Source organism: Malaclemys terrapin, chromosome 3 (genome assembly GCF_027887155.1).
Source record: "Malaclemys terrapin pileata isolate rMalTer1 chromosome 3, rMalTer1.hap1, whole genome shotgun sequence".
Classification (NCBI taxonomy): domain Eukaryota; kingdom Metazoa; phylum Chordata; order Testudines; family Emydidae; genus Malaclemys; species Malaclemys terrapin.
The window spans coordinates 69,990,718-70,013,898 of NC_071507.1; the positions used below are offsets into that span (position 1 = coordinate 69,990,718).

At 43.0% G+C, this 23,181-nt stretch overlaps 1 protein-coding gene across 1 annotated transcript in view; it reads right to left on the bottom strand.

The window, feature by feature from the left end:
• The window catches only part of KIF26B (kinesin family member 26B), a 421,406-nt gene that overhangs the window by 267,088 nt on the left and 131,137 nt on the right, over positions 1-23,181 (bottom strand). Inside the window, exon 3 of the mRNA XM_054023876.1 lies at positions 14,459-14,992. Within this exon, the coding sequence (XP_053879851.1) occupies positions 14,459-14,992 (534 nt within the window). The remainder of the gene's footprint in view (positions 1-14,458; positions 14,993-23,181) is intronic.

Sequence of the window (23,181 nt, forward strand, 5' to 3'; positions counted from 1 at the left end):
TGTATGATGCTTTCGAAACTCCTCAGTGACATTTGGAGGTAAAGAGTCCTAATGCTAAAAGTTCTCTATAAACCTGATTAATTTCAGCTGGCGACATTGTTTGGCCAACAGGACAAAAGAGGGGTTTGTTTTAATTCCTTCAGAGCTAAAAATCCTCCAGTTCTAGGGCTTGATTCAGCTCTTCTGAAGTTAATGAGAATCTTCTTGTTGACTTCAATGGGAGCTTGATCAGGATCTTAAACAATCACTGCTTAGGAATATACACTCCTCTTTATCCATGTGTGTAATGCCTATTAATATCTCTGCAGTGATGTGCCTGCATGGAGAAAAGAATATATCCTTTTATAAATGAGGGTGCATCCCCCTATCCCCTGACACATTTCAAAAAGATCATGTGAAGTCCACAGAGTATTAAGAAAATTGACTGAAGTACATAATCAGATCCATACCAGATCAAATAAGAGTTTCACTAGATCAGAGATATAGAGGGGCCCGGGTTGTAACCAAGACAGAACTATCTTTATTAAATGCCTGCTTAGTCTTATTTCTCATATATTAGTTTTATTTTGTGCCCAGAATGCACTTCTGTTTTGATACACACCCATGGGGCCTGAACTTCCACCCCCTTCCCCTGGCTTAAAGCTGGCCTACCTCCATTGAAGTCAATATAGTTACATTGGGATGAGTGGTTGATGGTATCTCACTACTATATTGTTTCTTCCAGTGTGCATTTTGCACCCTTTCTGGCAATCTCTGTGTTAAATGCCTGTCGTTGTCCTTCTGCAGGACTGCATTGTGATGATTAAGGAAATGCACATGAATAAAACATACAGGGTCAGATTGTACCTTGCCTTGTCTGTGTGCATAAGTAGGTTGAGGAGTGCAAAGAGTCCCCCAATCTGGAAACGCTGCCAATGATAGACTCCCAGAGGTAGCCAAGGGGAAAAGCCGGGCACTAGTGGGGGCCTGAGCCGCCTCCTCTTTAAAGTGGTCAATAGAGCAGCTGCCATGCTCCCCCTACATTCCCAAAGGCATTGTACTTAAGGTACAGTGTAATGCTAGCGTTTGCTGGGGTGGTGCACTTCCAGACCACCCCCGTACCATCCAATGATTTTACAGCCATGATCTGGCACACATGGGGGGACCTGAAAGGAAAAACATCAAGGGATGAATAGGTTAACAAATGGTACTATCAAAATAGGCTATTACCAGAAGTCGTTCATTTCTTTGTCCTCCACAAACTAACAACTGTGAGAAAACGCTGGTACCTAAAACTGACTAATATTTAACTGTACAACTAAGGGCTTCCTCAGTTAAACCTGTTTAATCCTACTGTAAGGGTGTAACTGAGATCAGAATATCACCCTAAATCCTTTAAATAAGGATTGCACTTGCAAAGCTTGGGCCAAATTCTGCACTGACCTACATCCTGGGCAACTCATTGAAATCAGTGGAACAGCAAAGTGTGTACACAAAGGTGCAGAATTCAGACCTTTATATTTTGTTTCAATTTGTTAGTAGTTACAATTATACATCTCAGGCCAAATTCTACCTTCGTTTACACCATTACATCCCCACTGCAGTCAATGGGCAGTATCTACCCTTTATTATTTTCTTTATTGTCTGTAGCTAGTAAGAGAAACTTTGAAGGCAAATTCAGCCAATTCTTTTTTATATAGAAAATAAAATTTTCATTTTTAAATCTCACACATTCAAAATGGAGCCATTCTAATGTTAAAGAAGAAGAATCCTTTGATTTAAATATTATTTATCCTTTCATTTGCTGGCAAACGATTTCCTGCACTACCTGCAGAGTCTTCAAGGGACATTTTTAAGACTACAAACTGGACTGGAGACTTTTTTTATGCTTATGAAAATGAAGTCTTAGCTACATTAAAGGACTTGAATGATGGAAACTGGAATCCTCTCCCTTTCTGAGGCACAGTTACAGATGTTCATGCTGAGATTTCCTAGTGACCTTAAGCATGACAGGCAGAGAGCAACCCCCTCAAAGGTTACAGGTCATTACCCTCTATTCTTCTTGTATCCTTGGAGCTCTCCTGAGTACAAACAATTATATGAGGTGGTTGTGAAAGGTGAAGCATGGTCTAATTCCCCCGTAGGACAGATTGCTGCATTTAAAATGGCTTCATTAGCAGGGAGTGGTGCTTCTTCACCCCTGGCCACATGAAACCCCCTCCTTGCTCTTCAGGAAATACACCCGGGGCAGGTCCAAAGTTCAGAAGCAGCTGGACAATTGGCCTTCTTCATTCATGCCTTTCATATTGTAGAGGCAACTCTAACAGACATACTGAATTAGACCTATTCGGGTTAAGGGTCAGACTATGGGTGTGTTGAAGGAAATATGTTCCCCTCACTCCCTACTAAAGAGAAATTCCATTTACCCTGAGAACACACCAGATCCATTCCTTATTACCTCAGCTGTTCTCACATTTGGAATGACAAGATGCTAAGGGCCTGATCTTGACTTCATTTGCATCTGGTTTACGTTGCTGTTAACACCATTGACTGCTGTACATTTACTTTGGATTTACACTAGTGTAAGTGAGAGGAGAATCTGGCCCTAAATATATTTTATCTGATAAAAGAAACAAAAAAAGTTTCTCGACATACAAAAGATGAGGTCTCTATCAGCCTTTCACTTTTGTTTTAATAAGAAATACTGCCTACTACAAAGGAACAATGAGCCAAATTCTCTTCACTTCAATCCACTGATTTGAAAAGGAGTTATCCCAGCATGGAATTTGATACCACATTTCTAAAGGCCATTTCAAGAACACTTTATAAAAAAAGAAAATAATGTTTTACATGCTAGCTCTGTGGTATCACATTACCCAACTAGATCAGCCATTAGTAACTTCCTCCTTTCCTCACACAAGCATATCATCCAAGCAAACATATTCATTACTATTATTTCATTTTGTCTGCATGGGAATAAAATTCTTCACCTATAAAATCTTATATCTTTGGGACCAAAAGCTCCCCTATATTCACACCCTACACACCATTGCAATAAGCTAATATGCCTTGTGAGGTACCATTGGAACACTAATAACTAACTGGTCAATAATATCCTGGTGAAATATATGTAGCAACATTATATCTAAAGTTAAGAATTCCCCCTGTATGATGCTATCAGCATATGTTCAAACCCAGACAGTTCTGCCTAAGCAAAAAATTGTTAAACAGGCTTATCCTAAACAAAGGAATGTAGGTTTACCTTAAAAGTAGTAAACAGGGCCAGCAAGAAGAGGAGATGGCAGGAAACAGAATAATTTGCATTTTAGCAAACACAAGTATGGGAAGAAAGAGCCTGGAGCTTCCTTCACTACCAGATTCCATGTCGCCTCCTCACTGTTTGGATAAACTTTGCTTTGAGGGGTAACCTTCAGCAGAATCCATTTCAAAGCTTCACTGGACCACAAAAAAAGGGGGGCAGAAAACCCTATGTTCTCTTTCATCTATGAAGACAAATAGGGTTACCATATTTTGAGTGTCCAAAAAGAGGACACTCCACGGGGCCCTGGCCCCACCCCCAGCCCCGCCCCAACTCCACCCCTTCCCCAAAGTCCCCGCCCCAACTCCGCCCCCTCCCCTGCTTCCCGCGAACATTTGATTCGCAGGAAGCCTGAAGCAGGTAAGGGGGGGGGGGGGGAGGCGCGGCCCAGTCTGGCCCCCCTGGCGTCTCCAGCCTGGGTCGGCTCGGGCCCTGGGGTGCTGGCCCCGGCCCTGCACCGCCGGCCCGGCATGTCCCGATTTTCCCGGACATGTCCGGCTTTTTGGGATTTCCCCCCGGACGGGGATTTGAGGCCCAAAAAGCCGGACATGTCCGGGAAAATCCGGACGTATGGTAACCCTAAGACAAAGGCATCAGCACCTTTGGGCCTCTGGGAGAGATTCTGACCTTCCATCAGTCACCATCTTGCTGGAAGACTCTAGTGAGAAAGGCCATCTTAAACAAAGCCTTGAACCAAAGCTTTGCTAGATTAAGGTTTAGACTTTTAGATGTGTTTTCATTTTTATTTGTTTGCAACCATTTCAAACTTTCTCTCCCATAGGATTTTAAGTGAAAATTCTGGTATCTGCTTTTATTAATAAACTTGTTTTGTTTTTAATCTAAACCAATCAAGTGCTGTGTGCTTAACTGTTTGGTAACTCCAGTTAAAGTAACAAACTGTTAAATATTGATGCTTTACAGGGTCTTTGGATGTAAATATCTGAACTGTCCAGGAGAGGGCTGGACATCCCTGCAAGTAGTAACCAAAGCTGGTGGAAGCCAGAGCATGAACTGGTGTGTGGGGCTGGCAAGCTGATGGGGTCAGAGGTGCAGCTATACGCAGACATTCATGCTGGAAGGCTGTGAGCAGCCCAGGTTGGGAGCTAGAGCAGCAAAACACTAAGAGACACCCAGAGTTACAAGGCAGAGGGTGACACAGCCTCTTCTACAGAACTGAGCCTCGGGGGATGACATCTCAGGCTGTTGATCAGGTCAGTGAACAAGGTCTTTTTGAGGTGGGATTCTTGGGAAGGGAATTAGAGCTCCTCCTCTGAGAATGTTTTGACAAGGTCTCTGAGGATTTCCCCCTTCTGGGCAATGTTGTGCCAAAGTTGAAGGGGCATTAGAGACCCTCGGGGACTGACGTGCAGGAGTTCTCCTAACCTGGCTCCAGAGCAGGGCAAAGAGGGCACTCCATCACCCGTAGTTGACTTTTTCTCAAACCAGAACTACTAACTACTCTAGTAACTAAGATAACTAAATTAAGAAAAAAAAATAACCTCTGCAATAGCCGAAGTACACACAAAGCAGACATGCTAAACTCTGTCTCAGGCTGAGGTGGTTGAGAAGGAACTGAGGGCAGTTCACTCATTCAGCCTGAGAGAGCCTCAGTGAGGGGCACCGGATATCATTGGTGCATGCACCGGACGAATGGACACTGCTAATGAAATTCATGAGCACCTGATGTGGGGCACCCATAGGGTGATTACTCAGAGAAGAAACACAGATTTTCCATTGGTCTAAAGGTAAATTCAGATTCTGAACACCTCCAAAGTTTAGGAGTGTTCAATTCCAGGGCTTTGGTTGTGGCTCATCTCCATTAATTGGCTGTCCAAGATACCCTTTAAACTGTAAGGCCTGGTCTACACTAACCCCCCAATTCGAACTAAGGTACGCAACTTCAGCTACGTGAATAACGTAGCTGAAGTCTATGTACCTTAGTTCGAACTTACCGCGGTCCAAACGCGGCAGGCAGGCTCCCCCGTCAACTCCGCGTACTCCTCGCACCGAGCAGGATTACCAGAGTCGATGGGGAGCACCTCTGGGTCCAGACAAGACGCGATAAATCCAACCCAGAAGTTCGATTGCCTGCCGCCGAACCAGCGCGTAAGTATAGACAAGCCCTAAGGCCCCAGTTCAGCAAAGTATTTAAGCATAATGTGGTGTATAGGGATAGACTTAAGCAAATGCTTAAAGTTAAACATGTGCTTAAATGCTTTCCTAAATTAGAGCCAAATTGTATAATTTATGATGAAGACTCTGAAAACAATGGCTGGTAAATGATGTTTTCAGCAACATTAGGTTCTAGTAATCAACATCCTGACAGCAGATACAGTAGGTCAGTTATTTATGAGGTACTCACACAGTCAAGTCAGGCATATTGGGTCTCACTCCCTACCATATCTCTAGCTAATTTTTCCTTCCCGTTACTCCCACTTCCTCCAACCGATACTTTTACCCAGCTATAGCAGGTAATCAGTGCAGGAACATTGTCACTATTATTCCATGACAGACGCACATCCACACAAGTTTCCTAAGCTATGGAGCAGGGAAGGAAATCAAGACTCCAAATCCTCACTAATTGTGGTTTCATGGCTTTCACTAAATTACAGGATTATCTCACTCCTCTCAGAGCCCATAGATTTCTTTTTCACATCACAGTTGAGTCATGGGGCTCTCATACTCATAGGATAAGCCTCCTTAGCTCTTTTCAATCCATGGGATACCCTTTACCTCTCACTTCCCTTGGTCAGTGTAATATCATGAAGGAAAGAGTAATGATTCTAGGGGTCATTAAGCCATGCAGAAAAATGCCATGTGACATCAAATCACGCCAGAGTAATTGTAAAAAAATTACAATTAGCATGGAATTCAGAACTTTCCCATCCTGATGGGATGAGTCAGGATACAATGAGTGCATTAGTTTGAAAAAAAAATTCAAATATAATTAGCCAGTTACGGTAATACACAGCTTGACTGATCGTTTTATGGAAAGAAGGTCAGCTGATGACTTATGACCCCACTAATGTCACTGTGTATCTAATTATCAATGATTTGATGTAAAAAGGATATTGGTCTATTCAAAGAAAAGATGTTTCATATATATATATATATATATATATATATATATATATATATATATATATATATATATATATATATATATATATATATATATATATATATATATATATATATATATATATATATATATAAGTGTGGAGGGTGGGGCTGGCAGGAGCTAGGATTAGATTAGGAAATTTTGTTTTAATACTCATCAGCTTGTTCTTCTGGGTCCACTAAGGGACAGTTGCACTTTGTGAAATCAAATTCCTGGTTTGTGTGTTCTATACTGGGATCATTGCCTAAAGATTTTCGTTAGTTTGTTAGCATCCAAACCACAAACTGAAACACCACACACACAGGATATTTGTCCAGCATATTCACCATCAGCCATTCGGTAGCAGGGGTTAACAAAGGTCTCTAATTCTTACAAGAGAGCCTTACCACCCAAATGCAGAATGCCTTTCAGATAACACAGGAACTGTATTGGTTTAAACATGAGTCATACAAAATGTCTAGGCCAAAACCTGACTAGGTAAGGGGACAATTGTCTACTGCCTTATGCACCCAAGCAAGGGTCCCTGCCTGATAGACCGGAGTCACAGCTCATGGGAGAGAGGAGCCACTCTTCCTCTATGCAGCCACTACTCCTCCATGCAAGCAGATGGATTCAGGAGACCTGGATTCTATTCCCAGTCATGCGGTGTGACTATGGACAAGTCACTTAACCTCTCTGTGCCTGTTTCCCCTCCAACCTTTTGTCTCTCATCTGCCCCACGCTCTTTGGGGCAGGGATTGTCTCTTGCTCTGAGTTTATAGAGCACCTAATATAATAGAGCATCTAGATGTTACTGTAATACAAATAATAATAAAGGGCCAGATCATCTGGTGTTGTATCACTGATTGATTTTGGCTATACAGCCAACATACTGGAGTCCTCAGTGGAAGGGCACAAAACTGGGGTAACAGGCTTCTAGGCTACCACCTTCTCTGCTGCTGGTGCAGAGGCCATGCCCAGGACACCCCTATCCTATCTTAAGCATAGTACTTTGCTAATCCTTCTGTAAGAACAGCGATATCTTGCGAAGTGTGGTCACAGGGTGTGGTAGGCACTTCTCTCTTTTCCTTTGCTTGCTATGTTCATGCTTTGACAAAGCAGCACTACCTCTAAGACTGTGTGTAATATGATATTTACACTAAACACCTGTTAATCTGCAAATTGAATCAAAAGTATGATTTAGGTACCTCCTGTTATAGGCTTTAGAAGCAATTAAATTAGCCTAGCTCTGACATAATGATCATCAACACTTCAGCCTTTTCCTGCTGTATGTGTTTATCATCAGCAGCAAGTGAAAGGGAAAGAAATTAGAGAGCAGAGACTTGAAAGAGCTTGAATCAAACCCCCAGATCTGAATACCCCACACACAGTGTTTTGATCCAGGTTTGAACTTTATATCTTATGCCAAATTCTAATCATTACCAATTTCTTGCAAAAAGGCTGTGCCTGAAAGAGTTAGTGTGTTACAAGGCAGCCGTGACCAAAATCAACCCCAAACAAATTCATCACTGCAAAGCTCCAGAACTAACTTGTACTTTCATCGAGAACAGTGTGGTTATAAACACACATCACAGATAAAGAGGAAACACAAAGTATGTACTGTAAGCTTTCATGAATCGTACACAAACAAAGCCTTTGATAGCTCTCTGAATACACACTATATCATTACGCCCAGGGCTAGCAGGCTCTCTGCAGTCTAGGTTTTTGGTTTCTAAAGGGATGCTTTTTAGTGGACTAAAAGAAAGGGATACATTCCCCCCACCCCCGCTCAAATCTCTCCACTGGCTAACTGCCCCTTTCCAGGTCAAGTCCAAGATCCATGTCCCCAACATGAAGGAACTGAACACGTGGTGCTCACCCTGCCTACAACGGTCCTCATCTCCTACTACAACCCTGTGCTTGTGTCTCTGCCTTTTTGCTCACTGTCCACCCCATGCCTGGAATAGCTTTCCTTCTCCAGTACAACATGCCACTTCACGCTTCTTTAAACTTCTTTTGACTTGTCTTTCTCACTAACCCTCCCTCTCTCTGACACACACTGCTCACTCAGTAACTACCAAATTCTTTTTTTTTAAATAATCTAGAACAGTACAATACATGTGTCAATCTAAATAATGTAATCCAGGTTCTAGGACCCTGCATAAAGATGGAGAGCTTGTCTACTGACTCAAGCTGGCAACCAGAGAAGAAGGGAGCTCCAGTTCAGGATATAAAAGCTTTGAGAACTCTCTTCAAAGCAGAGAGCAGCACTAGAAACCTCCAAGTTCAAGAGTAAGCTCTGGCAGGCCACTTATAGTTGTTGTTGAAGTTAACGCTAAAGGAAACCCATGAAAGGGGTTTGTTTGGCCCTACTCAGTCTGTTAAGAGAAGGGGGGATACAACCAGCTTACGTACCTTTTCCCCTATTATTTTTTCTTGACGTTTGACTTGGGTTGTCAAGTCTTTGGAGGCGAGACCTTCTCTTGTGTCTGCGTGTAAAGTTATTGCAGTTGTGAAGTCATAGCAATGTAACAATGCATAATAAATACACCAGTGGCAATTACTCCCAAGGTTTAGATTGGACAAATGCTTGGTGGTGGGATAGTTGAAACAGTTGGTCAGTAGCTTTTATCCTATGGAGACTTTAGTTGAGGGTTTGGCCTAGCTTTTAAGTGGTTTCATTTTAGGGTTAATTTGTGTACCACACCAATTGAGCACGAGGCGTGACTTGCTCAAGAGGCTCACATTTGGAACAGCAAGGGCTGTTGCAGGTCAGAACCTAGGAGCACTGTCAGAGTGACTAATATGAGGAGACGCTTGCGCAATGCTAATCCACACAATGCCTTTCACACAAATGTTTACAAGGATTAAACCCAGCCAGTTTTAGATTGAATCGAGATGTATTTTTCTCCCTCACCTCTCCCAGATAGATATTTGAATTCTTTGAGAGGGAACGAATCCTCCACCCAAAACTGGATATCAGAGGGAGTTTTGTGGGAGTATGCCCTAAAACTAAAGATGGGCAAGATTTGTGATTTCCATTTTGTGAGAAAATTCCAACATTTAAAAAAAAAAAATTGTTACAATTTGGAATGAAAAGCCAAATTTAAAAATATCCCACCAAACAACATTTTGATTCAGGACCATCAAAACATTTCATTTAGATAGTGTTGTCTCAATTCATTTAATTTTGACTTATATAAAAGTCAAAATGAAATTAATCAAAACACTATTGACATGAAATGTTTCAACTTTTTCCCCACCAACAGTTTAGTTTCTAATAGATATGTTCCCACAAGAATGTTTGGATTTTGATGAAACTTTTTTTTAAACTGTTTCATGGAAAAAATTTTGATCAGCTCTACTTAAGACCCAGACACATGGAAGGGTTCACAAGTGCAGATCCAAAAGAGAAAAAGGATTTGGAACCACTGAACTAGGAAGTGTCCCCAACCAAAAACCTTGAGAATAATGGTACAGGTTCCCATGCTTAAACTAAAAACAGAAATTCTAATTGCTAATGACGCGGATTTTAGTGGCTTCTTTAATGTGGCCCAACAGTGTCATTTTTACAGATACATTAACTAACAGCTTTACATAGTTAATGAATAATGAAGTTTCCATACAGTCGCTGACAATTTACTTGTGACACTTTCTTGATAAAATTGTTGCTCTGCCTCATTTTTATAAAAACACTGGGGCTTTGGGATTCTTAACAAAATGAACAGTCATATCCTTACAGCTGTAAAGTTTTCCCACTCATTGTAAATAACATGGCAATCAATGAACAATAGAAATTTACTGATTAGGGCGGTATCCTGTGAGGTGTTTTATCATCAACTGGCCAAATCCTGAGGTCCTTGCTCAGGCAAATTCCCTTTGACATCAGCTAGTGTTCCCCTGTGTAAGGAATGAGTATAAACTCAGGGTGAAATTCAACCATATTCAAAGGGCCCACACAAAATCTTTACCCCATTTAAGACACAACTAAGCACTTATGGTGCATACGCCTTGTGCTGATACTCTGCACAGGGAGAATTTTACCCTGAGTGTGAACTTCAGGATCTGGCTCAAACCCAATTTGGATTTGGCCATTATTAGTTTCTTAATTGTATGCATAAGATTGAATAGAAGAAACTTGTGGGGAATATAATTTTTGCCCCCGATCAAAACACCCTATTACCTGTTTACTAAGAAGTCACATAGAAAGAAAAGAAAAAACTGTTGAACGTAAACATTTGCTCTTCCCCCCTCCACTTTCTTTTTTTTTGGTATACAAGTCTCTTGTCTGAAGACTGGAAATTGAACTGAGTCACCAAGTTTTAACTGGGATTCAGATTCAGCCCACTACAGAATCATGGGTCAGCTGTTAAATAGAGATTCAGAGCTAGAAAAGTTGGTTTTTAGCCTATGAGCATACAGTAAGTTATTAAAGCAGGGAGCTTTTGAATTCACACCTATTTTACACACTTTCAGATGGTAATTTTTGACTTATTCTGTGAAAATAGTGGAAACCCTCTCTCCCCTACCCCATGCTGCTTCAGAAGCACAGCCCTGGGAAACAATCACAGGTCATTTAATTCCCATTGTTCTCAATATGAACAAAGCAGTGCCGTCATTCATTCCCTGTATCCTACACAGGGCTCTGGGTTTAGGCAGAGACTGGAAATGATTTTCCACCAGGAAGGTTGAATCACGCTCTTGGAAGTACTGTAACTAGGATATTTCTTAGTGTGTGAAATTGCCTTGAGGGCACAGAATGGTATGGCTTATGAGCCAGGGTTTCCCCTTTTTGGAGAGGTGGGTATATTAGTAGGAAAAATAAGGTCAATTTTCAAAGCACTCAACTGTTTCTGGCAGGTTGTCTAGACTATCTGACTAAAGCTAATTTACAATGGGGAGATGCCCACACCAGGAGCCATTAAGTCTAGCCAGTCCCACAGCTCTTGTCCCTGGGCATCAGTTTGACAAAATTATGACATAGGAAAGCACTGAACCGCTGCTGGAAACATAATGCTCTTTATTCCAAGGAGACTTTTGTCTGATTCTGTTAGCTATTGCATAGTGAGGGTGTTTCATTATTAGGTGCAGGAGAAATATTCAATACAAGGAAATATTCTCAGGCAAGTGGCTAGAGCAATTTTTTTTCACTTTACCTTCAGGCCAGGAAAATTAGGTTCATTGTCAGGGTTCTAACTGAGCCGGGAAAACTGATATGGTCTCCTAGCACTTTTCCCAGCAGGATATTCTCGCTCTCTTCCAACCAATGAATATTTTTATATAAGAAATATATATATACATAAATAAAAGAAATTGGAGAGACAGATCTAAAACTGTTCTGATCATCTGAGATCATGTGTAACAACGTATTCAACAGATTTTATCTGTTTTCTGTACACAGAATGTACACAGGCGGAACACAAAATTCTCACATTTATTCACCCTTCAGAATTACTCAAATTTCATCCCAAAATTATTCTACTGAAGCAAATAACTCAAACAGTCAGAGGCAAATATTCAAACTTTGAAATCCACGCTTTTTGATAATTAAATGACACAGGCTGCCATTTCTATTCCCTTATTACCATAACTAACCAATACTGAGAGAATTTTAATTTTTGAATATGACAACTGAATACAGAATTTAAAATTCATGTTCATCAATGACTGGCCCACCAGTGCCCAGATTTGTTAGTCTCCCGGCTCACTGCAAAGCCTATATTTATTCTCTTTTGCAAGTCTGTTGCGAAGGGGCTGGGCTGAGGTGGACAGATCATCATGTAGTCCTTTTGCATTACGTTGTGATTTCATCTTATTGGATAGCAATGGACACCACAAGATCGGCATCGATAGTTACATTTTAGACAATTGCGGAGCCAAGGTTTGCAACCACAGGACAATGGACTGGAAAGTGAGACTGCCCCACACACACCCTGCAAAGGTGGTTCCTTTCCCAGGGGCTAAGCCCGGCATTGCAACCTGGTACATGGGGTCAGGGTTCCATTCAGGTTTGATCCAGCCACTTCTTCGTCATGACGGAGGAGCAGCTGGATCATATCTGAGTGATTAGCATTGCAACCTGGCACATGGGGTTGCAGCGCCATTCAGGTTTGGCCCGCCACCCCTCTGGACAGTTGGGAGGCCAGGCCAAATTTCAGAGAGTAGTGTGCACCATGTTGCAAGGCCCAGAGCAGGAAGCTGGGCCCAGTCTATGCCAGATGAGTGCAGGACAGGCTCACTCTCTAGCCCCATGTGAAAATTCATGGCAAACATCTTTCGCTGATTGCAACAAAATGCTTGAAAAGATGCCACACATACCCTATTAGCCCTGCCATTGACTTTAGACATTTGAAGAAATAAAATCAAATATTTGAGCTTTCAGACTTAAAATATGATCGATTGGCACCAGCCATGGGGCCGCATATGATTAACCTGGCTGCACCAAATCAGTAATAACCCCGTGGAGCTCTTAGACTCCTCGAATAAAGTTGTACAGTGCGGTCATGGACAGAGGTCCATAAGTGTACTCAAGGGGGCCAGGTTTATATAATTTTTGGTGGTGTCCAGAACGGGTCCAAGCAGAGCCTGTGGGGGGACGCGGAGAGCTTCAGGGGGACGCGGGGTCCAGGGCAGCCTGAGAGATTTGGGGGGGCCTGGCGCTGGCAGCAGCGAGCGACCTGGCCCCAGCCTGTCCCGCTCCACCGGCTCCCAGCATCACTTGGGGGAGGGGGCAGAAGCCGGAAAAAGGCGGCGTGGGGACTTGGGGGAAAGGGTGGAATGGGGGTGGAGCAGGGATGGGCTGGGGCCAAGTCGTTTGCTGCTGCTGGCGCCAGGCCCCCCGCTAATCCTCCAGGCCGCCCTGGACCCAGAGACGTCCTGTCCATAGGATGGACCAGGGTAAACACCCCAGGCCCCATGCTTCAGGGGGACGTGGGGTCCAGGGCAGCCTGGAGGATTAGTGGGGGGTCTGACGCCGACAGCAGTGAGTGACCCGATCCCGGCCCGCTCCTGCTCTGCCCCCATTCCACCCCTTCCTCCAAGGTGCCGGCCCCGCCCCTTTTCAGCTTCTGACCCCTCCCCCAAGCGACGCTGGGAGCCAGCGGGGCTGGGCAGAGTGGAGTAGGGCAGGCTGGGGCTGGGTTGCTTGCTGCTGCTGGCTCCAGGCCCTCCGCTAGCTGCCCAGGCTGCCCTGGACCCCTGAAGCGCAGGGTCCCCCAAAGTGCGGTAAGCCCAAACATTGGTGGAGCCAGGCCCACATTCCTAAATGTTGGTGGAGCACAGGCACTACAGGCCCATATAATTCTATGCCTATGAGCGTACTATTGTTGTTGTTCACCGCACTAAAACTCAACCATCCAAATGCTCATAGAAAATGAAGGCGAAAAGTTGGGAACACAGTCAAATTGAAATTACTTTTCCTATTCAAACAATAATTCACATTTTTTTATCCACTCTTTGCTCAGGTCTAGTTTTTTCTTAGATCAAACTGCATAGTCCATATCACATATTGACATCTCCAGATGTGATTCAGGAAACTAAAGTCACATATATTTTCCAGCTAAAATAATTTTAAATACACTCTTATTTTTTGACCCAGCTCTTTTCTATGTGTGATAAAACTGATGTCTCAATGCTCCTCATTCACTTATTTTTTCTTACCATAATAGTAACTACTCTCATAGCTGATAAGTATTAAAATAGCAACAGAGAGACTTACCCTGCAAATGCTTATTACTGAGCTCAGGGCCAGATTTTCAGACATATTTAGGGGCCTAAACATGGAGATAGATACCTAGTAGAATTTCCAAAAGAGGGGAGTTCGGCATCTCATGGGATTTTCAAAAGCACCCAAGCAGATTAGGTGCCTAGCTGCATCTTCAGTCGCTGTGGAAAATCTGGCTCATAGTGCTTAATACCATGCATACTCAATGGGAATACCCACATTTTTAAAGCAGAAGTACATTTTTGTAGGATCGTTCCCACACTGTGAGGCTGGGAAAGAGATGTTAATATGATTAAGATTATTAAAGTGTTTAAACAAACATTTTTAAGCCACTTACCTGGTACGGATACAGGGTGACCCCATTTGTTCTCGACAAGGACCAGGTGCCGTCAAGGTACTGATGAGCCTGGATAGCTACAGAGTTTAGGATGTTGCCATTGCTGGGGCTGGTAGCCATTTGTAGGCTGACCTTGGCCTGGTGTCCAGGGGAACCATTTTTCTTCTCCAACCCATTGACGATCCCCAGGCTGTTGGGCTTCCCACTGTGCTTGTTGGCCACAAAGCCTGTGTAATTAGCAGTAGTGTAGGAAGTGGGCATGTATGCCCAGTCTCTGGGCTGCAAGCTGCCCATATGTCGGGAACCCACTAAGGTGGGAATATTGGAGAGGGGTGGGGGAGAGCCTGGTGAGGCATCATACTGTTCGGTGTTGGCAGCCTGCTCAAGCGTCAGCACCATCTGAATGGCCTCCTGCTTCAGCTGGTTCAGGTGGGTAGCACAAACATCGCATCTGTTGTCCCTCTCGTTCCATGCCTTCCGAATGGTGTTGGGAACTTGGAGTTTGTCGTGGATCACCGAAGAGAAAGCTGGGTCCTGAAAGCCAAGCAGAGGGGGGGGGAAAGGGGAAGGAGAATGTTTAACCAGGATCATTGCAATGAAACATTTCTGCTGAGGATTGTGCATTTCAAAAGGCAATTTATGAGATAAGCTTAAAAAGCAAACAAAGGCTATTTGATACAGTGAACATATGCCAGCAGAAGAGTTAAACGAAAATTAGAAACTAGGATGTGTTCAGGAGGAACCTTCTCTTTTACTTCAAATACAGAGAAAAGGCAAATGTATTTAAACATTCTTTATTCCATCACAAACCTCAGTGCATGGCAGAGAGAATGAATTAACCTGCTCTACCCCACTGCTGGCTTGAATGAAATCTGCTCTCAGTTACACAGGTGACATAGAACCTAACTCCACTGAAGTCAAACGGCTGATAAGGTTCACAGTCTATCTAGAGGTCAGTATTTGGTCTTTGACAGCTAAAAGAGCTGGGTGAAAACCAGGAAAACAGTTTCACAATTTTTTTTTTTTTAAACAAAACTCAAGGGATGCAAACCAAGGCAGGCTAGTATGCACACAGTGGGAAAGGAGAAGTGGAGAGTATAAGGCATGGAGGGAAGGGTTCATAAGTGGGAGGGTCATATTAATTACAATCTGTCTTTATTATATACTCAAGCATTTTATTTTCTCTGTTTAACTACCGTGAAGAGCTCCTCAGCATGCAGTGATTAATTGATTCATAAATCATGGTGCCTTTTTATGCACAGCAGCAAAAAGAGCAGTTCTAGCAGCAGAAGCCCAAGAGAGTCATATAAACTGATGGGGAAACAACAGGGGGCTGAGATCTGATCAAGCCTCAGGCTGGTCACTTCTATTCAGTGCACAAAGGGGTCAGAGCATCAAAGTGTGTCAGAAGACAAGAACTGTGTTGTACAGCAGCTCCCCACTCGTCACACTGCCATGAAGAATCAGGGGAAAATGGGGAAGCACAGTTGTCAAATTTTATTTTCCATCCCACAGAATGCCCACCATAGCTATGGCTGCAGAGCAAGTAAACTAGCGTATCCATTTCAGCAGCAATATAGGAGGTTTTCACCCCCTTCATTTACATCCAGGTAATGCAGAAAGAGAAACTGTACTTTCACCACAGTGCTTGAGAAAAGCTCTCTATGTAGCAAGATTAAGATCTTGTTCTTATTTCTAATTTGCTTGATATGCATCAGGGAAACACCCTGACAGTTCTACCTTCCTCTAGCTAGTGCCACAGAGCTGGTTATTGTTCTTTGAAAGTTAACCACCCCTTAGGCAACTGGGCTGGAACCCAGAGTAATTACATACAGTGCTCAGATCCAGCAGCAGTACCGCATGGAAATTCCCAGACACTATAGTAAGTATTCCAAGGAAATACTGTAAGGTCATTTCTAAAGTAAGCAAGTGTTAGAAAGATATAAATAATATTCAAGTAGCACAGCGGCTTTAAGAGATACTGAGTGTCAATGACTTCAGCTTCATCTCAGTGTAAAAACAAACATCAGATCATTCTGATATAATAAACAGAGTGAGAAAGGAAGATCTTTCTTCTTCCTGAGGAGAAACTAGGAAGATGGGCTCAACTTTGGATTTTTGATCCTTATGTATGGTCTTGCCATTCTGACAAGAGGCCATTGGATAGCTCTGCATTGGTTTCAGGACGCGAAATATATAAAAAACAATATAACAAAAACAAAAGACGTACAGGTGCTAGAAAAATGTGTCACTAGGCAAACTAATACCCCAAACATTAATCAGATTTGGGCGGACTAAAGTCTGTTCTCATAATGTGACTTCTAAGTGCATGCTGGCTTAAAAATATTAGTCTTGACTAATTTCTGTTCTTCTGCATTGGCAGATCTGTTGCAATGTTGGGCCAGGGAAGGAAAGTCTGACTGGGCCGATGGACCCTTTACTGCCTTTGACATGGAGGACGTTAAATCTCCATTCTCAGTGAGACACCCATGCAAACACTTAAGATTGCAGAGAAACAGCCGCATGACAACTGTGGCTTCAGCATTCTATCAGTAAGTAATCTGCAGGAGTTCCATGGGGGAATGCTGGTTATTTTAATAATCAGCAAGTAACTGGTCCTTGCCAGTGTATTAACTAGGGATGGATGAACCTCAAAACAAGTTCATGTTCACTGCAAGAAGCAGCAGGAGCACGAAAGGCTATCCATATCATCAGAACTGTTGGGGTCTGCAAAACAGCACTAAATCTCATGACAACAGGTTTGCTTGAGAGCTTTCAGGTAGGGCTAGAAATACCAGGGCGTTTGGCACTTGTTCCGAGTCCTGTCTGGAACACAAGAGTTCAGAGCTCCAAAACTGAAATATCACAAAAGATTCACCTTTCCTTTTTTGAATCACAAAAAGGACTTTGTTTGAGTTCAGGGCAAAGGTTCAGGATGGCTTTTATTGCAGCAAAATTGGTTCACCCATCCCCAGTATAAACAGCATTGTAGCGTGGGGACCTAGTTGACACTAAACAGGCAAAGACGCTTAAGGAGTCTGAAGGCGTCAGGAGATCAGTCACAATGAAAACTGCAATTCAAGTGAGTAAACTGATAACAACTAGGCAAGCGGTGATCTAAACTGTGCACACTGTCAGCTTATGGAAAACATGCTCTTATTACTGTTACCTTCCCCTCCTTTGTCCCATCCTGTTTATGTTACACAATACCTGTTATTTGTATTATATTGATGCCTTGAGGCCCCAACTGAGCCCACAACCCATCATCCAAATGGACAAGACAAAACAGAGTGGGGTAAAGTAAGGATTATTATCCTCATTTTATACATGAAAAATCGAGGCACAGAGAGATTAAAATTTGTCCAAAGAGATTGCAGAGCCAGGATTTGAACCCTGGCCAGTGAATTATAAGCTTTTTGGACAGCATCTAGCACTACGGCGCCCTGGTCCCTGACCAACACCGCTAAGTACTGAAGTGATACTAATATATCTGCGTTCACTGTGCTAACCCATCATCCACACGCTCAGTACTTCATATTTATGTGCACCTGCATCCCTATGATCTCCTCGGTAGAGCACACATCTGTTGTGGCTTTACTTGAACACACTGCACTGGCAATATTAATACTCACACAGTACAATGTGGGTTTATGTCTGCCCTGGTTGCAGGAAGATACTTGTGTTCGCTTTGAATGTTGAGGATCAGGGAAAGTACTTTCCTTTTATGTCTCAGACTCTCACTTAAGGGACTCCCTCCATCCCCCCATTCTGAGCAGTTGAGCAATACCTGAAGCTTTGACTCCTGGACTCACTCTACGTGAGAACATTCCTGTTTTCTAGCTGACATCACTGTAGCTATCTCATCACAGAAAGAAAGGGAGACAGCTGTGGTCATTCCCCATTAGCAAAGCATGCTGCTTACCTCTAAAAAGCACCCCATAACATGCTGTTTGGGGCAAACTATAGTATTTACACAGGCTAGCTACACCCCTCTGGGCGGAACTTCAATCTCATCACTAAAATGGCAGCTCAAAGCCAGAAAAAAATCCCTGCTTCCTCCCAACTGGGTTGGTGCACATCTCCCTAATCTTATAAAAGGGAACTTAAAGGATAGATTTCAACATAAAGTATGCCCAGTTGCACACCTATATTTGCTTGGAGCTCAGATGCTACATAGGTGTGGGTCATGCAAATAAGGAGAGAATGATGGACACAAATCATATATTTGCACATGCACATGCCCAATTAGGTACCTACTGGACCATAGGTATGTGGAAATACCGGCTATGCGTACCAGATTTTTGCACACATATGAAAAGTATGTGAGTGACTGTGCACATCTAACTTTGAAATGCTGTCCCTAATTGTAAGACTTCTACAGTTATTCCTTAAATTCAGCCAAATATGGGTTTAATCTACTCTACTGAAGAAGACTCCATTCTCCAATGGACCTAGTGTCTCTCTTATCCAGTTGTATTCTTTGACACTAATTTATAGAAGATACTATTAGCCTGTCAGAAAGAGTGGTGAAGAGGAATTAAGAGTCAGTGAGGCAGCTGGATGGTGGGGGCCATCTCCTGCTTGGAGTCACTCACAAAGTTCCACATAGAGCTTCTATTTTTAAAAAGGTACAAGCAGCAATGGCTGCTGGTATGTGATCAATCATACAAGGTGATGGATGAGGGGACGGAGAACAAAGATCAAGGGATACACAACTCTGTCCAGGAAAAAGTGTGGTTTCCAGACTCTCTCCTCCAAGCAGGGGGTAAGAGAACTAATTAAGAAACATTGGTGGGAAGGGAGGCCCTTTCCCGGATTTAAAAAAAAAAAAAAAAAAAAAAAACATGTTTTTCACCATTGTATAAATACACTCCAAGCACTGTCCCACTAGCCAAGTGGCTGGTTTCTGTTTACTTCTTAAACTCCTCTGCTCTCTTTTCTTGTGTGAAGGTAAATGCAATGTGTTTTTCCTTCGACTAAAAAGTACTTACAAATTCACATTCCCGACACATCTGGGATACAGGGCTGGCCTCTACCATGAGGCGAACTGAGACAGCTGCCTCAGGTGCCAGACTATGGGGGGGCGCCACTAGGACCCAGAGTATAGAAAATGTTGTCTGCTGCTGGTGTATATGTATTTTCTCTGCTCTAGATGCACAGAGATGGTGGAATGCTGTGCTGGAGGAAGGAGGGCACAAGAGACCTAACAGGCAGGCAGGAGAAAAGGTGAAATGGAATAACAGAAAGCAGCAGGAGCTGCAGGGAGAGGAGGAGAAGCCTCTTATGTACCTCTCTAGCACCCCAGGGAGCCTGGAATGATTAACACCAGCTTCTCAGGGAGCTTCCTGTTTCCTGCTGCTTCCCTGAACTCACTTGAGGAGAACAGGCAGTCAACTGAAGTAGTAGGAGCCAGCTAGGCCCTTAAGATGCTGATATCTTCCCTCACTCAGGCCCTGCTACCAGCCTGCTTATTTGTCCCCTTCAATTGAGTGTTGAGAGCCACTATAGCTGGCACAGAACAGCAGTCATGAGTGAAAGAAAAACACACCCCTCTGGGGAAGCATTCAGAAAAAGAAAGAAAGCAAAGGAAGCTTTCCTATCTAAGCAGGAAGGAGCTCTCCTGAGATACATAGACATAAATGTTCACGGCGAGCCTTCCGGCCCCAGTGAGGATGCGAGTGGTGAGGAGATGCCTGATCTTCCAGTTAGTCAGAGTGCAGGTGACCCGGCAGCTACTGCAGCATCCATATCTCCATCTCAAATGGATGTAACCATGCACATTCCTGAAGAAAAGTGTAGATCAGAGAAGAGTGTGGTGGAGGCGCAAGAAACTGCTGCTGCTAAGTTTAGTTCCTTAAGTCTAGATCAGGGGTTGGCAACCTTTCAGAAGTGGTGTGCTGAGTCTTCATTTATTCACTCTAATTTAAGGTTTTGTGTGCCAGTAATACATTTTAATATTTTTAGAAGGTCTCTTTCTATAAATCTATAATATATAACAACTGAACTATTGTTGTATGTAAAGTAAATAAGGTTTTTAAAATGTTTAAGAAACTTCATTTAAAATTAAATTAAAACGCAGAGCCCCCCAGACCGGTGGCCAGGACCCAGGCAGTGAGAGTGCCAATGAAAATCAGCTCATTTGCCACCTTTGGCACACGTGCCATAGGTTGCCTACCCCTGGTCTAGATGATCCAGGACTGTGGACCCATTTGAGCAGTAGCCTGAGGGACTTCCTTGTACTGCATGGGCCACAGCAAGTGAAAAACTTCATGTTCCCCAAAGACGATGAAAATAGAAGTTTCCATCCAACACATTACTGGTGTGAAATCCCCAACGGTGACAAAGTGGAGAGGCCATGGCTTATATACTCAAAAACCCAGAATGCTGCATACTGTTTTTGTTGCAAACTCTTCCAGTCTAATGTTCCAGCCACCTTGGGTTCTACAGGAACAAAGGACTGGAAAAATCTGGCTAGAAATCTGGCATGCCATGAGAAGGCAGCAAATCATCAGAGAGCATTCCATAGGTGGAAAGAGCTTGAGATGACACTATGGTTAAAGGCCACCATAGATGATCAGCATCAAGAGAAGATTGCATCAGAGTCTATTTACTGGCAAAATGTTCTGAAAAGGCTCATTGCCATTATGAGAATGCTTGCTACCCAAAACCTAGCATGGTGTGGCACTTCAGATCAGCTGTATGTGCCAAACAATGGAAACTTCCTTAAAATTGTGGAGTTGATGGCTGAGTTTGATGCTGTACTCCAGGAGCATCTAAGAAGAGTCACCACCCAAGAAATGTACACACACCACTACCTTGGAAAAACAAATTAAAAATGAGATCATACAGTTACTGGCAACAATAGTCAAACAGAAGATCGTGGCAGTTCTGAAGTCAGCAAGATATTACTCTGTTACTCTGGACTGCACACCTGACATCAGCCATAGGGAACAAATGACTTTGATGATGCGTTTTGTAACAACAACAGAGCCTAGTGAAAATGCCCCAGCAATGGTGACTGTCAGAGAGCATGACAAATGTGCTTCTTAAAAAGCTGGAAGATACAGGAATTGCGATAGCTGACATGAGAGGTCAGGGCTATCATAATGGTGCCAACATGAGAGGAAAGAACAGAGGAGTGCAGACAGAGATCCAAGAGTTAAACCATCAAACTTTTTTTGTCCTATGCAGTTCTCATTCATTGAACTTGGTCAGTGATGCAGCATCAGCTTCTAGTGAGGCTGCTGAATTTTTTAATGTAATTCAAAACATCTATGTATTTTTCTCTGCATCGACGGCAAATTTTGAAGCAACATCTGGGAACATCCTCTCTGACACTGAAACCACTGAGTGCCACACGATGGGAAAGTCGAGTGGAGGCAATGAAGCCTATCAAACACCAAATTGGGAAGATAGATGATGCATAGTTGCCTTTATGGAGGATAATGCTATGATGGGAACTGTTTGTGGGAGAACAGCGGCAGAGGGAAATGGAATCACCAGAAACATACATAACTTCAAATTCTGTGTGGCTTAGTGTTGTGGCATGACATACTGTTTGAAATAAATGTTGTAAGCAAGAGACTCCAAGGTGTTGACCTTGATATATCTGGAGCAATGGAGCAACTGTACAAAGAAAGTCATACCTACGGTCTTACTGGTTAGATGAGGGATTTCAAAACGTTCTGAAGAGTGCACAGAAGTTGATAGAGGAACTTCACACTGAAGCTATCTTCCCACCCATTCAATAATACAAGAGTCACCGAAGAAGACTACATTTTGATTACAAGGCACAGGATAATCTCATAAGAGACCCCAAACAATTCAAAAGTTGATTCTTTAACCAGGTGCTAGATTGTGCAATACAGTCAGTTGAAGAACGTGTCATGCAGGTCAAGGAACACAGCAGTATATTTGGGATGTTGTATGATATTCTAAAACTCCTCACTATACCTGAAGACCACCTATACCAGCAATGCAGGGCACTAGAGACAGTGTTGACATGCATGATATTGATGTGAGTGATTTAGGTGATGAACTGAAAGCCCTTTCAAAATACATTTCAGCAGGATCAACTCCAAAGGCTCTTCTGGAATATATGTGCACAAATAAGATGACCACCCTCTTTCCAAATGCTTTTGTTGCTCTGCGCATACTTCTAACACTTCCTGTAACAGTTGCCAGTGGAGAACGCAGCTTCTCCAAGCTGAAGTTAATAAAAACACATCTACACTCCACAATGACACAGGAGAGGATGGTCGGCCTTGCAACCATCTCAATAGAGCATGAGCTGGCCCAGACTGTGGACCTTCAGCAGGAAGCAGTTCAAATCTTTGCAACCAAGAAGGTACGGAAAGCACCACTTGGATTATTCAAACAGATAAAAATGCCAGTGTTTACTATGCAGACAAGAAAAGTTACATTTGCTGTTCAGGCATTTGAAAGTTAACTGTTACTTAAAATTGTTGAACAAGGCATTTTAAATTGTTAGTTCTCCTTTATTGGGTGGGTAGCAGAGCAGTACCATGAGAGGAGTAGAACAGGAAGAAGGCAGAATTGAGACCTTTCAAAGTTTTAGCCCAAGCAAGGGGGCATAGAGGTGTCATTTGAGTTCCCCGCCCTGTTTCCAAATGACTCAGCACCCCGACCTGAACACACGCGGCCTCCTAAAACTGAATGGTCTCTGAGACTTGCTGCTTTCAGCAGTCCATTGCCTGGCTGTT